Consider the following 15473-nt stretch of genomic DNA (forward strand, 5'->3'; position numbering starts at 1 on the left):
AATTTACACAGTACGCATGGGTGTACAGTACATCAACATGAATGGTAATGAGGCCATTTGCTATTCCTCCACAATGCACAGAAATAAATGGGATTTTAATCTGTACACAAAGCACAGAAGGGTTAATTGAGAGGATATAGCAGTGTATCGCAAACTGTGTGCGGTGGTATATTAGTGTGCCTCCTGAAATTTTAGGTGTGCCACGGCACACTGGGGTGGAGGAGAGGCGCCGGCTGACTGCCTACAGCAGGGGTGTCAAAGTCCCTCCTCGAGGGCCGGAATCCAGTCGGGTTTTCTGGATTTCCCCAATGAATATGCATTGAAAGCAGTGCATGCAAATAGATCTCATGCAGATTCATTGGGGAAATCCTGAAAACCCGACTGGATTCTGGCCCTCGAGGACCGACTTTGACACCTGTGGCCTACAGGATGTGCCTCTCATGGCAAGAGACACATCCAGTAGACCAGGGGTAGGGAACTCCAGTCCTCGAGAGCCGTATTCCAGTCGGGTTTTCAGGATTTCCCCAATGAATATGCATGCGATCTATTTGCATGCACTGCTTTCAATGCATATTAATTGGGGAAATCCTGAAAACCCGACTGGAACACGGCTCTCGAGGACCGGAGTTCCCTACCCCTGCTGTAGACAATCAGCTGGTGCCAGTGCCTCTCCTCTCCAGCTCTCTTCCCAACTGGCACCCACTTCTGGCGTCTCAGGGCCTGTCTGGAGGGCCCTCGCGCACGTGCAAATGTCGACGTGATGATGTCACGCATGCGTGTGATGTCATCACAGCGATGTCTGCGCACTTCCAGATGCCTCGAGCCGCGGCCACTATGTTTAGTGTGCTGTGGCTCAAAAGTTTGCGGGACACTGGGATATAGTGTCAGTTTTTGGGACTTACTGCCAGTGTTTGTTTTACACTTCCCCCTCCCCATTCGCGGTTTCCGTACTCGCGATTTCACATAATTGTGATTTTTTGGGGGGAGGGGGAAACCCCCCCCCCCTATTTTTGCCTTCCTCCTGGCATCCCGGCCTTACTTGGTGGTCTAGCGGGCTTTCAGGACAGGAGCGATCTTCCTACCCTCCTTCCCCGTGTAGATCGCCAATAGGAAATGGCTGCTGTGAGCTCCCGCCGTAGTCTCGAGAGACTACGGGAACTCACAGCAGTCATTTCCTATTGGCGAACTGCACGGGGCAGGAGTGTAGGAAGATCGCTCCTGCCCCGAAAGCCCGCTAGACCACCAGGTAAGGCCGGGATGCCGGGGGAAGGCGGGAGGGAAGTGGGGGTGGGTCAGAGCCGGATATTCGCAGTATTTCCCTGTCCACGGTCCGGCTCTGCCCCTATCCCCCGCAAATAACGAGGGAGATGTGTAGTCTTCTGCAACTATAGCAAGTACCTGCAACTTTAAAAGACAGAAAAGAAGTAACAGCTGTGCACAGAGCTAAACGCAGTTTTATGCGCACGTGTGTGCTGGCACTTTCTTTTTCTTTGGATGTCTGCACATGCTCTTCTGCACATAAATATTAGCCTCACGAAAATTTGCGTGCAAGAAATTTCAATGAGGCTGTTATTTATGTGTAGAGCATTCTTACCTCGGAACCTTTCGTGCACATGGGCCCAGCAGACTTCCCCTGATTAATGCACAAGTTCTATGCGCTTTGAATTTGTCTCTCGTTAGCTTACTGCACTGCCACAGAATATTTTCTCGCTAATCTCAAAGCAGAAGCTGTGTGCTCAGCCATCGGAACTGCATGGTTTTCGGCACCAACCTCTCAGCCAAGGTTCTAAGGAAGACAGTAGGTTGTAAGTCAGAAATTGGTGTCTCCGCCTAAATCTGTTTTGTGATATTAAAGCAGATCTAGGGCTCCTTTTGCTAAGCTGCGGTAGCGTTTTTAGCGCGCGCTAACCCCCGCACTACGCCGAAAAGCTAACGCCAGCTCAGTGGAGGCGTTAGCGTCTAGCATGCGCTAGCGCAGCTTAGTAAAAGGAGCCCTAGTGATTGACTGAGATGAATCTGGACCTTTCACAGTTTAGTCTGAATCTGCATATTCGCATGGTTGAGCTTCTTTTCACCTGATTTGGTTGCAAATGTGCATTTATTTGTGAAACTGAATAGCACCTTGAATATTTCAAATATAATAGCTGGTATATAAGCAAGTATAAATAATTCTGTAAGGGGTCTGATGAGTTACTTGTTTCTTTCTCCACATGGCCTGCATTCAAGTATGTTTTATATGGATATTTATTTTCTTGCTGATATGTTGATGCTATTCTTTGTCCTGAACAGGATGGCGGTACTGCTGTGCTGGCAGCCAGTCAGTATGGACATGCAAATGTGGTGAAAACCCTGCTGAAGCATGGCGCCAATATTCAGGATCAGCTTTATGTATGTTTATTTTATTAAAAAGAAGTTGCCATTACTGAGTTGCAGGGTCATCACTGGGAGATGGGGATCTCAGGATAACTATCCAGTGCCCTCTACTCCCAACACACAGAATTTAGGGTTCCTTTTACTAAGCTGCAATAGCGTTTTGAGCGTGCGCAGTACTTTAGTGCATGCTAAACCCGCGCTACATGGCTAGAATTAACGCCAGCTCAATGCGAAACTAAACTAAACTAGCTAAGCTAAATCTTAACTTTATATACCGCATCCTCTCCACGATTATAGAGCTCGGCACGATTTACAAGAGCTTAATAAAGGAAGGGATAACACATTGGGTTTGGAGATTGAGTATAGGGGAGAGGAGAGCATTACAACGCTGGCTTTAGCATCTAGCACACGGGGCAATTCTGCGCGCGCTACAACCGTTATTGCAGCTTAGTAAAAGGAGCCCTTAGTCGCAGCACAATTTTTCTCTCTTTTTATATTTCTTCTCATCAGCCAAAGACATAAGACAGCAGTTTCTGTTCCTGCTGGCACCTCTTTCGTCGCTTTCAGACATGGGAAAAGCACCAGTGAGACAATACTGGTACTTTGCTTTGTCTTACTAAGATTTTTTCATGTTTTGATTCGGGAGTCTATTTTTAATTGAATTATTAATTGTTACATAAACACAAGTAACATACCCCCCCTTTTTTTTTTTTTTACAAAACCATGATAGAATCTGGAGCAGCGCAGAGCATTCAGTGCGCCGGCCTGCGCTAAAAAACGCAATTGTGGTTTTGTAAAAGAGGGGGGAATAGAAAGAAAGAAAATTGAAAAAAACAAGCAAACCAAAGTTTACCACATTTTTTCCTTCTAGTCCACATCAAGGTTACCATCAAAGGTTCATAAAAAGGAAGAAAATATAAATCACATACATCACATAAAGATCAGAGCAGGCAAAAACAATATCAAACTCTAATCAATCTAATCCCTAGGTAAATTTGGTTTCTTTTTAGCAATAAAAGATTCTAAATGTACTGGATCCAAAAAATATATGATTCTGTGCACCATGTCACCAGACATTTACAAGGAAATTTTAGGAAAAAAGATCAACCTCCCGCCACTACCTTTGGTTTCAGCGAGAGGAAGGACTTACAACGTTTTTGAGTTTGTTTGAACACATCAGGGAACATCAATATATTTTAACCAAAAAGGGCATACTCTTCTTTTTATAAAAAATTCTCATAATCACCATCTTTTTTTCCACTGAAGGCATCACTATTAACAAAGTAGATATTTTCTGAATAATTTCTTGCGAAGTTTCCAAAAACTTTGTCAAATCTAAACTATCAGGAGAATTTAGAACATCTCTCTCTCCCTCTGGAGCTTCCTTCCTAATGGCACGAGGTAAATAATAAGCATTCACTACATCAGTAGTTTCTAGATTCAGCTGTAAGATATCTTTCACATACATATTAAAGATTTCTCTAGGGGAAAGTTAAGCAGCCTCAGATTCAAAGTTCTGGAGACATTTTCTAATGCCTCCATTTGTAAATGAATCAACACATTTTCTTTAACTGAGAATCTATTTTTTCCAGATTTTTCTCGATGGTACAAAACTTCTTAACCTGATCAATAAAGTTTTCGGCAGTCTCTGCAGTTAATTTACTATATATCATTAAATTATCTTGTAAAGTCTGATCCATTTTTGTAATTGCAAGAAATATGTCTTTAAGTGAGACTTCCTATGTACCAGAGGTAAAATCTTTAATAGGTCGAGGTTTAAATAATACTGGAGTTGGTACCTTAACATTTTCAACTGTAGAGCTGCATTGTAAGATCATTGTAGAAGGATCTTGTCCACTAGCATTATCCTGTGGAAATTCAGCTGTCTCATTATGTTGTCCGGATGATTTTTCTAATTGATAAAACAGTTGTGGGGGAGGGGTACATCCCCTAGAAGAAAGGGAAGCTTCCAGAGGAGGGAGAGACTCCTACTGTGAAACCAAAGTACCGGTAGTTGATAAATGATTATCCATAGGAGCTTTTCTCTTCCCTATAGGAATGGAGCAGAATGGCATGCTCCCCGCTCCTAAGTGTTCTGAAGGAGCTCCAAAGGGGCAATCCCCTTTGGACACATGCCTTGGTCACACGTCCATGGCCAGAGACGGCAGCCTATGGGAATTTACCACTGGCAACATCTGGAAGACAACTATGGAGGGGCAAAGGCAGAAGGAGTTACCAGATCAGAAAGGGGGAGGGGGTCAATGGAAAGAGAGCTGTCAGAGGGGGCTTGGGGGTGGTTTAATGGAAGAACTGTTGCAGGTGGATGCTGAATGGAAGAAGATATGCTAGGCCAGATACTCACATGCAGAAGGAGAATAGGGCAGCCCAGTAGCAGCAGGCAGTTGACCAGATCAGGCAGCAGCAGAGAAGGCAAGCTTCTGAAGGCAGTTGGGCTGTATGGGGGGCAGTGGCAGTACAAGCAGTCAGTGGTAGGCAAGACAGAGCTGTGGATATAACATATGTTGTATCTGGCTCCCACTCTTTGTTTACCACACATTTATAGGACTCTTTTCCATGCATGGGAGTTTCCCTTTCTTATTTAATTGGTTGACTGCCTATAATGTCTGAATCCTGCTGCCTAAAGACACATCCTCAGTTGGCCTCATTATAGGGCCGCCCCTGAGTGGAGGGATTGTGTGTTGGCCTTACTAAGGTGATTTTTTATTCTTGACCTGCTTCAATTGGGCTTTCACCCTCACCATTCTACAGAATCTGCCCTTGCTAAAGTCTCTAATGACCTGTTCCTGGCCAAATCTAATGGACTCTACTCTATCTTCATCCTTTTTGATCTGTCTGCTGCCTTTGATACTGTTGATCACCACCTTCTCGATACGCTGTCCTCGCTGAGATTTCAGGGTTCTGTTCTCTCCTGCTTTTCTTCCTATGTCTCCCATTGTACTTTCAGCTTATGTTATGATGGATCCTCCTCTGCTGCCATCCCACTGTCTATCAGTGTACCTCAAGGCTCTGTATTGGGCCTTCTCCTCTTCTCCATATATACCCATTCTCTTGGTACAATGATCACCTCCCATGGTTTTCAATATCACCTCTATGCTGATGACTCCCAGATCTACCTCTCTACACCAAATATCTGTACAGGAATTCAGGCCCAAATCTTAACTTGCTTGACTGACATTGACACTTGGATGTCCCACTGCCATCTAAAACTGAAAATGGCTAAAACCAAACTCCTTATATTTCTGCCTAGGCCCACATCCCCTTTCCCCCCGCCATTCTCTATTTTTCCCCCAGTTTTATTTATAAACAACATTCAATACAGACATGAACCTCTACAGACTCGGGGTAACAATATATATTCCAGCCACAAATCAAAATACAAAGAACACAAGGAAACAAACAATATAAAAACCAAACCCCATTCGCCCACCCGCCCCATCCCTAGTCCCCCCAGTCTATCCTCCTGGTTCAGCTCTCATGTGCTAACTCAAATTTTAAGCTGCAATTATTACCAGTCTATATACAAGTCCCATACCAGCGGCAGCAGAAGGCTTTTATCCTCCATAAAAGGGGCGCGACTCAAACAAATGGTGCTGGAGCCCAACAGAGATCAGGCGACACTGGACCTGATACTCACCAACGGAGAAAGCGTTTCAGAAGTTTCGGTAGGCGATACACTAGCCTCCAGCGACCACAACATGGTATGGTTCAACATCAAGATAGGCTTCACTAGATCAAACACAGCAACAAAGGTCCTCGACTTTCGGGGCACTGACTTTAAATGCATGGGAGACTTCGTCCATCAGGCGCTACAAAACCAAGCTGAAACCAATAATGTAGAGGCTATGTGGTCAATCCTGAAATGCACCTTGCATGAGGCAACAAACCGCTATATAAAAACAGTAAGCAAATGACGGAGGAAGAACAAGCCCCAGTGGTTCTCTGCAGAGATCTCGGATCTTGTCAAGGAAAAAAAAAAAGCTTTTATTTCCTACAAGCATACTGGAAACAGGGTGGCAAAAGAAGACTATCTGACCAGGTCTAAAGCAGTCAAAGCGGCAGTCAGAGAGGCCAAGATTCAAACAGAAGAACAACTAGCGAAAAACATTAAAAAAGGGGCTAAATCCTTCTTCAGATACATTAGCGACAGGAAACGAAACACAGATGGGATAGTACGTCTCAGGAAAACAGACGGGACCTATGCAGAAACGGATTCTGATAAAGCCAAACTACTAAATGAATACTTTTACTCAGTCTTTACTTGTGAGGCGCCGGGGACCGGTCCACAACTGCAGGCAAGGCAAACCACGGAAGACCCGTTTCAAAACTTCAAGTTTACACCCAGCAGCGTCCATGGCGAACTATCAAAACTCAAGGTGAACAAAGCCATGGGACCGGACAATCTACACCCCAGGATTCTTAGGGAGTTGTGTGATGTCCTGGAGGAACCGCTATCCGTGCTGTTCAATCTTTCCCTAAGTACCGGAAAAGTCCCCATGGACTGGAAAACAGCTAACGTCATTCCATTGCACAAAAAAGGTTGCAGAACGGAGGCTGCGAATTACAGACCGGTCAGTCTCACCTCAATAGTGAGCAAACTCATGGAAAGACTTATTAAACAAGAATTAGATTCGATCCTGACCGAGGAGAATCTACAGGATCCCCAGCAGCATGGATTCACAAAGGGAAGGTCCTGTCAATCCAATCTGATCAGCTTCTTTGACTGGGTTACAAGGAAACTGGATATGGGGAAGTCTCTAGACGTCGTGTACTTGGACTTCAGCAAAGCTTTTGATAGCGTCCCACACCGCAGATTGTTGAGCAAGATGACTTCGATGGGATTGGGAGTGATATTGACGACATGGGTCAATGATTGGTTAAGCGGTAGAATCCAGAGGGTGGTGGTTAACGGTTCCCCCTCCAATACATCGGAGGTGACCAGTGGAGTGCCACAGGGATCGGTCTTGGGACCGATCCTTTTCAACATATACATAAGAGACCTGACTCAAGGGCTTCAAGGTAAAATAACACTATTCGCCGACGACGCCAAACTATGCAACATAGTAGATAACAGCACCTTACCCGACAGTATGGAGCAGGACCTGCTCTTATTGGAACATTGGTCCTCGACTTGGCAGCTGGGCTTTAATGCCAAAAAATGTAAGGTTATGCACCTTGGCAGCAAAAACCCATGCAGAACTTACACTATGAATGGTGAGACCTTAGCTAGGACTAGGGCAGAACGTGATTTGGGAGTAATCATTAGTGAAGACATGAAAACTGCCAAGCAGGTGGAGAAAGCAGCATCCAAGGCTAGACAAATGGTGGGATGCATCTGTAGAGGTTTCGTCAGCCGGAGGCCCGAAGTCATAATGCCCCTGTACAGATCCATGGTGAGACCTCATCTTGAATATTGTGTTCAATTCTGGAGACCACATTATCAAAAAGATGTGCGGAGAATCGAGTCGATTCAGCGAATTACCACCAGGATGGTCTCGGGACTCAAGAACCTCCCATATGAGGAAAGACTGAATAAACTGCAATTATACTCGCTCGAGGAACGTAGAGAGAGGGGGAACATGATGGAGACTTTTAAATATATCACGGGCCATATCGAGGTGGAAGATGATATCTTCTTTCTTAAAGGACCTTCAACCACAAGAGGTCATCCGCTGAAAATCAAAGGTGGGCAATTTCATGGCGACACCAGGAAGTATTTCTTCACCGAAAGGGTAGTCGATCATTGGAATGAACTTCCATTGCAGGTGATTAACGCCAGCAGCGTGCTCGATTTCAAAAAGAAATGGGATATGTATGTGGGATCTCTAGCCGGGTGAAGTCTGGGGGTGGGTCATTAGCGTGGGCAGACTTGATGGGCTACAGCCCTTTTCTGCCGTCATATTCTATGTTTCTATGTTTCTATACTTTATGGAAAGAAACAAAATGTCCATTTTAAAAGGCTGTTGACTTTGACATCAAGCAAATATCATCTAATTTAGCATACACCACCTCAAATGACAGACTCTGTGTGCTCCCAATACTGTGCCAGAGTAAGCTTTGCTGCAGCAACAACAACAACAACAAAAAAAGCCGCCGTTCTCTATTTCTGTGGATAATAATCCTCCCTGTCTTATTTGCTCGCAACCTCAGGGTAATCTTTGACTCCTCTCTCTCCTTCTCCACTCAGATCCAATAAATCGCTAAAACTTGTTGCTTCTTCCTCTTTAATATTACCAAAATCCAACCTCTCCTCTCCAAGCACTCTACCAAAACCCTTATCCATGCTCTCATCACCTCTCACATAGACTACTGTAACATACTTCTCTCAGGTCTCCCGCTCATCCGTCTCTCTCCCTTTGAATCTGTTCAAAATGCTGCTGTACAACTCATATTCCGTGAGAGCCGCCATGCTCACACTACCCCTCTCCTCAAGTCATTGGCTCCCCATTTGCTTCTGAATACAGCTCATATTCCATGAGATCCGCCATGCTCACATTACCCCACTCCTCAAGTCTTTGGCTCCCCAGTTCAAACTCATCTTACTGACTTACAAGTGCATTCACTCTATAGCCCCTCAAAATCTCTCCATACTTATCACACCCTATGCTCCCCCCTCCCCTGTTAAGTCACTCTTATCTGTACCCTTCTCCTCCACCACAAACTCCATCCCTTCTTTCTTGCTGCGCCATATGCCTGGGACAAGCTGCCAGAGTCAATACATCATGCTCTGTCTCTAGCAGTACTCAACTCCAAATTAAAAGCCCACTCTTTTAAAGCTGTTTTTAACTCTAAACTCCCAATCACTGTCAGAAACTTATACTCATTGTATTATTCCTTTTGCCAGAAACTCTTCAACCTCGAAATGTCCTGTCAGTCCAAATTAGATTATAAGCTCTTTTGATCAGGGACCGTCTATTGAATATTAAATATATAGTGCTGCATACACCCTTCAGCGCTATAGAAATGATAAATAGTAGTAGTAGATTCAAAACTTTAATTTAATTTTAGTTTGTCATAATATCAGACGGGGTTTGTGAAACAATCATGGAATGTACATATATGTGTCAATTATTTCTTCTGAGATGACAGCCCTAGTGTGGACATTTGGTTGTGAAGGGGTAGAGTGAGGGAAGGATGCAAAAGCAGGCGAGGCAAGGGACTTGGGACAGGGCAAGGGAAGGGCAAGTTGTGTTTTTTTCTCTGTCGAAAAGTTAGCAACCGTACCTGCTAAGGTTTCCTTAGATACTCTGGCTTGCTATAGCTGATTTAGGGAAAATTTTGCTACCTGTAAATGTGTTGTGATTAGTCTGTATTGAAATATGTCTTTCTGGGAACCTATGCACATGTCATCTTTTTTGGCTACTAGGGGATCTCTGATATTGCCTTTCCAGATTGGTGGGTTACAGTAATGGGGAAATTTTAAAAATATTCTGTCCACATACCTGGATCCTTTTTTACCCCGTCCCCCTCCCTTTTACTAAGCTGCAGTAGAGGTTTCTACCATGGCCTAGAGCACTAAATGCTCTGACGCTGCTCCCTCGCTCATAGAATTCCTATGAGCATCGGAGCATTTAGTGCTCCAGGCTGTTAGAAACCTCTACCGCTACTTAGTTAAAAAAAAAAAAAAAAAAGGGGGGGTTATTAGTTAATTAATATTTTTCCTTTATTTATTTCTTCCATTTGTGCGTCACACATATCTATACAAGCTCTAGGCGACATTACAGAGGAAGGGGTTAGAAGAGGGTAGGGAGGACTATGGAGGGCAGGAAGGAGTGGAGAGGAGAGAAGCATGTAGAATATTTCATAGAAATTCCTAACTTTACAGATAGGAGTACCATCTATGTAAATGATATCTAAATGCATTAAAGTAATATGTAAAAAGGAATAGAAGGGAGGAACCGTTAAACAATAGAATTCAGTTGATAAAATAAAAAGAAGAGGGGTAAACCAATGGAATAAAATTTTAAATAATTCATAAACTGGAAGAAAAAAAAAATCAAATAAGTCTGGCAGAAGTCCAATTTCCTGAAGCTGCTCTGTTGCCTCAGCATATTTTAAATAATCCCAACGGCAAAAGTCCAGACAGGACAGATATCACTTGGGCTTTCCAGCTGCTGCAGCCCTGACTCATTGCTTCCAGGCAGAAGATGCACAGAGATAGAACAATCCAGCGCTGGTCTCACTGCTTTATTCTCCTGTTATGAAAATTAGAACTCCTAATTATAGTGGACTTGAATTAAATAGGTTTCCTATGATAGAACTGTGCTTCTTTGAATCAGTTTTCTGTACAAGTTTTGTTTGATTTGTCTTTATTTGAAATCTCAAAAACTAAACAAAAAAAATTTTTTTTTTTAAACCCAACATCTTCTCCTACTAGACTGGTATGCACAAGGCCCCACAATAGTTAAGACTGGCCCTGAACAGATCCTGGAGGCGGGGACTGAGATTGGTTAATTTGGCTTCTACAACCAACAAAATTATTCCACTGCCCTGACCTCCCCCATCTCAGATTCAGCCAAGTGAACATGGGAAGGTGCTTCCAAATGGATCAAAATGGTCCCAGCATCAGCTCAGGGCTCAATTTCAAATGTTCCTTCATCAATAAGTTAGAAACAGGAAATGAGAAGTAATCCAATGGGTGAATGATATCCTGTGTAAAATAAGCATTTTAACCCACTGTTGTTGTTTTCCAGCTCTTGATGAAGATTTAGATTTGTTTAAACCATGATCTCTCTCTGTCTCAAACCAGGATGGGGCCACTTCTCTCTTCCTAGCAGCTCAAGGAGGTTATGTGGATGTTATTCGGTTATTACTCTCTTCTGGAGCAAAAGCCAACCAGCCAAGGCAGGTAATGATTGGCACTTTAAAAATATTTAGCTGGGCGTTCCTGGTACTGTATCATAAGGATACCAGTTCCTGATTTCACATACCACAGGGAGCTAGTCAGCCTTATGTGCCTTCCCAACCCTACTCTGCTATGTCTGCATAAACTCTGACTTCTATTTCTTAGATTTTTATGTTCTCTGTGAGCTCTCTACTGTCAATATGTACAATGCAAACAGCCTGAAACCGCTCTGTGGTTTAAGCTTCTTAAGGCAAGATGGTTATTCAGTAGCCAGGGCCAATGATAGTGTTTCAGGCGCCACCCCCACCCCCCCTGCAACCTATATCGATGGCCCCTGCCCTGCCCACCGTGCAGCATCTCCTGTTTTTCTCTTCTCTCCATTCTTCCCAAAGTTATCTCTCCTTTCTTTTCTTTTCTGTACTCTGCCTCTCCCATCCATCCAACATGACCCACTCTCGCTCCCCTCCCCTCAGTCCAACATTTCCCTTATTTTCTTCATTCCCTCACAGCCACCCATTTAGCATTCTGTCTCAAACTTACTTACTTCCCTCCCTTCTGCTGTTGCTGCTCCCGCTTCCACAGCCTCCCACTGCCATGTTTCCAGGTCCACCAGCTCACAGCAGTAACCAGAATACCAAAATGTGCAGGAGAGCTTTCTAGCCCATGATGTGCTTGCAGCTTGTGAAGGCTTTGCTGGTCCCACACCCTCTGATGCATACATCCCATTGCCAGACCAGCAGGGTCTTCTCAAGCTATGAGCACATAGGTTGGAAGTCTCTCCTGTACATATTGATATTTTGGTTGCTGCTACAAGCCAGCAACCCCTGCAGCCTGGCACCTATCATTCTCCTTTTCCTTCACTGCTTCCTGCATCTGATTCTTCTGCATCTTGACAGTGAAGTAAGTAGGCTGCTTCAGCCAACCCTGGGGGTTTTCCATTGGCCACATCCTGTCCCCCTCCCCCTGAAGAAATTTTATATTTCCTTGAGGGTGGGACCCAGTTGATGGAAGACCCCCAGGGATGGTGAAAGGCCAAAGCAGCCTGCTTACTTTGCTGCCACAATACAGAGGAATCAGATGTAGGAAGCAGTAAGGAAAGGGAGAGCAAGAGGTGCCAGGCTGCAGCGGGAAGAGGTGTGGGTGGGCATGGAGAGCAAAAGAGGCTCTGAGGGGACACGCTGGACTCGGGGCCAACAGAAAAAAAGTAATTGGACGGCGCAGCAAGTTGGGGGAAGTGGGGTCAAGGAGGGAGAGACAGATGTTGGACTGCACAACACCAGGGAGGAGACATAGGGAGAGGGCAACTGAAAAGATACTGGACCTGTAGAGGGAGTGGAAAGTAGCTGGTGCATCAGGTAAACATGGCTTACCAAAGGTTGGCACCCCTTCTGCCAAGCTCACCATGTTGTGTTAGCCCTGTTAGTATCTTAGAAGGTGATAAGTTGAAGTCTCTATAGGTACATTAGCCATTGTACTGCTGCCGATGAATGAAAAGAGTCAGAAACAATGATGTTGATTGATTCAGGACATGTGGCTCTGCCTACAGGTACACCCAGCCCCTGTTTCACCCAAGTCATGCATGCATGCATGTTACGTCAGGTTTCAAGTTTATTTAAAATTTGATAATATCGCCTATAAAAACTTCTAAGCGATGTACATGATAAAACTCAGTCATTATATTACATCTTAAAATTCAGACAGAGTCAGATAAGGACTTGATACAAAAGGAACTGGGGTAGAACTACATTAGTTATAGGAAAGGAACATATATGGGGAAGTACAATTAGGATTAAAGGGGAAAAGAACCATGGCCTCTTTTATCCTTTAGAAAAAGTCGAGCAGTGATCTTAGACATCAAAGGCATCTTTATATAAGAAGGATTTCAGGGAACTGACACGCCCTACCGACACGCCCCCAAGCTCAAAGCTTTTCCAAACCCAGACAAAGTGTCGTGTTTTGAAAAGCCATCTGGACTCCTGGACAGTCCTCTAAAATGTTCGGGTAAATCCAGATGTCTGGTAAACCTAGCATGGCTGCTTCCAAGGTATAGACTAGAGGCAAATGATACGTATATGATTGCCTTCTAATAACAGGGTAATGCTTTTAAAAACTTAAAGGAGCAATCAAATCCTTACTGCTACAGGAAAAAGTGCTGGAGCTTAGTTTTCACTGGTTGCTGAAAAATTTGCACTGATCTCTGGGAAATCTAGGAGTGAAAGATGTTTCTATGTGCATCTAGAAACCTTTTGTAATATCGCTGTCTGTATATAGTCTATTGTTCTGTAAACCTTATTGAACTATTTGTGGTATTGTGGTATAGATAAAATAAAGTTATTATTATTAAAGTTATTACTCTGCTTACATTCAGAGATTTAGCAGGCCAGTCCTTTTAACATGTCATGCTGAACACAAATCTTCAGACATTAAGCATGAGCTGCCAAGATTACACTACTAGCCGTGGATCATCTGGGCCCCCTGAGCCTTCATTGAGAGAGCTTTGACTTTAGCTGCTGCAAATCATTTCCATGCTGAGGAATCAAGCCTAGTACACCATAAAAACCGTCTCAGAGGGCCCTCTGCTGACAAGAGGAGAAATGAATACCGGCGTCTCAATATTCTTAGCAATAAAACACATACCTGCTCCCTCCAACCAAGCATCATACTGGGGACCCAGAAAAAGAAAGCATGAGACCTGAGTAATGTGACCATTTATTTTTTTCCTCAAAACGGGACAGGACACCCCCCTGGTACCTTTTTAAAATTCCAGCAGCTGCCTCCTGTCCTGATGTCTTCCAGCAGCGGCAGAGCGGCGCACAAGGCAGGTGCGAGATTTTCGCGTGCCTGCCTGGTTCCATGCCACTCACTGAATGGCTGCTGTCAGTTCTCGTGGGACTCGCGAGAACTGACGGCAGCCATTCAGCGAGCAGCATTGGACCAGGCAGGCGCGCCGCTCTGCCGGAAGACATCAGGACAGGAGGCAGCCACCAGGATTTTAAAAATGGTACTGGGGGGAGGGGGCTGTATTCGCTACACTACTTGTTTCTTCAGCAGGCCCCTGAAAACGGGACACTTCTGTTAACCCGCTCTTTATTATCATTTAGATAATACCCTTTTAAACAACAAATTCACCCGTGAATCCCTATAAATGAAGGTTGAAGTATCATAAAAACTGCATTGTTCTCAGTAAAGAGACCTCTTATAACTTGGATGTTATTTCAAGTCTTCATCCTGAATGCATGTAGTATAATCATCTACTTCAAAACCTCCTTCCTAACCTCAAATCTGTATTTAAATACTTTTTAATAATTTTTTTAAAAAAACTGTCTGAGTATAATTTTTCTAGTTACTATTCATGATGGTGTCAAAATCTAAAGTTAATTCATCAATATATTTTATAGAGAAACAGCAACACTTATCTTGATGGCTTGCCAGCCAATACCAACATTGGAGGGCTATTATTAAAAATTATTTAAATAAAGATTTGAGGTTAGGAAGGAGGTTTTGAAGTAGATGATTATACTACATGCATTTAGGATGAAGACTTGAAATAACATCTAAGTTATAAGAGGTCTCTTTACTGAGAACAATGCAGTTTTTATGATACTTCAACCTCCATTTATAGGGATTCAGGGATGAGTTTGATGTTTAAAAGGGTATTATCTAAATGATAAAAAAGAGCGGGTTAACAGAAGTGTTATATTAAAATTACAAAATGGAAGCTGGACACTAATGCGCAAAAGAACTTCTTAAAGCAAGTAACATATAAATTATCCTTTTTTTCTATTTATGTTTTAATATTAAGACAGGTGTAGAGATTGCTCATTCGAAAATGAGCGTTCTAGTAGCAATGACAAATCTTACAGTCTCCATGTGGAAGTGCAGCACTTTTAAAGTTGTGTTGACTGACTTTAGATCCAGTATTGGTCTTCAGCCCTCTGAATCTCTTTTGGTCACGATAAAATATATGGAGTATCTGCCTAAGCCTGATTCTCCACTGGTAATGGCTCTATGGCTTGAATAACTAAGAGTCGTTTTATTATTGCTCAGACCCTTATTGTTGCTCAGACCCTGAGTGCCTTCTCTGGTTGTCTGGCCAGTGAATCCAAAAATAAATCTTGCAGAGGATAAAAGAACCCAAGCTTGTAACCTACTCAAATTATGTCCAACATCCATTGATCTGAGTAAATCTCTGCCCAAGCCTCCCAAAATTGTGATAGCCTCCCCCCATATTCGTGGG

At 43.6% G+C, this 15473-nt stretch overlaps 1 protein-coding gene across 3 annotated transcripts in view; it reads left to right on the plus strand.

The window, feature by feature from the left end:
- The window catches only part of LOC117355387 (ankyrin repeat domain-containing protein 29-like), a 119195-nt gene that overhangs the window by 80337 nt on the left and 23385 nt on the right, over nucleotides 1-15473 (plus strand). For all 3 annotated transcript variants that reach the window (XM_033933872.1, XM_033933873.1, XM_033933871.1), the window contains exons 5-6: nucleotides 2290-2388; nucleotides 11141-11239. In XM_033933872.1, the coding sequence (XP_033789763.1) occupies nucleotides 2290-2388; nucleotides 11141-11239 (198 nt within the window). The remainder of the gene's footprint in view (nucleotides 1-2289; nucleotides 2389-11140; nucleotides 11240-15473) is intronic.

The sequence above is a fragment of the Geotrypetes seraphini genome, chromosome 2 (genome assembly GCF_902459505.1).
Source record: "Geotrypetes seraphini chromosome 2, aGeoSer1.1, whole genome shotgun sequence".
Taxonomy (NCBI): Eukaryota; Metazoa; Chordata; class Amphibia; order Gymnophiona; family Dermophiidae; genus Geotrypetes; species Geotrypetes seraphini.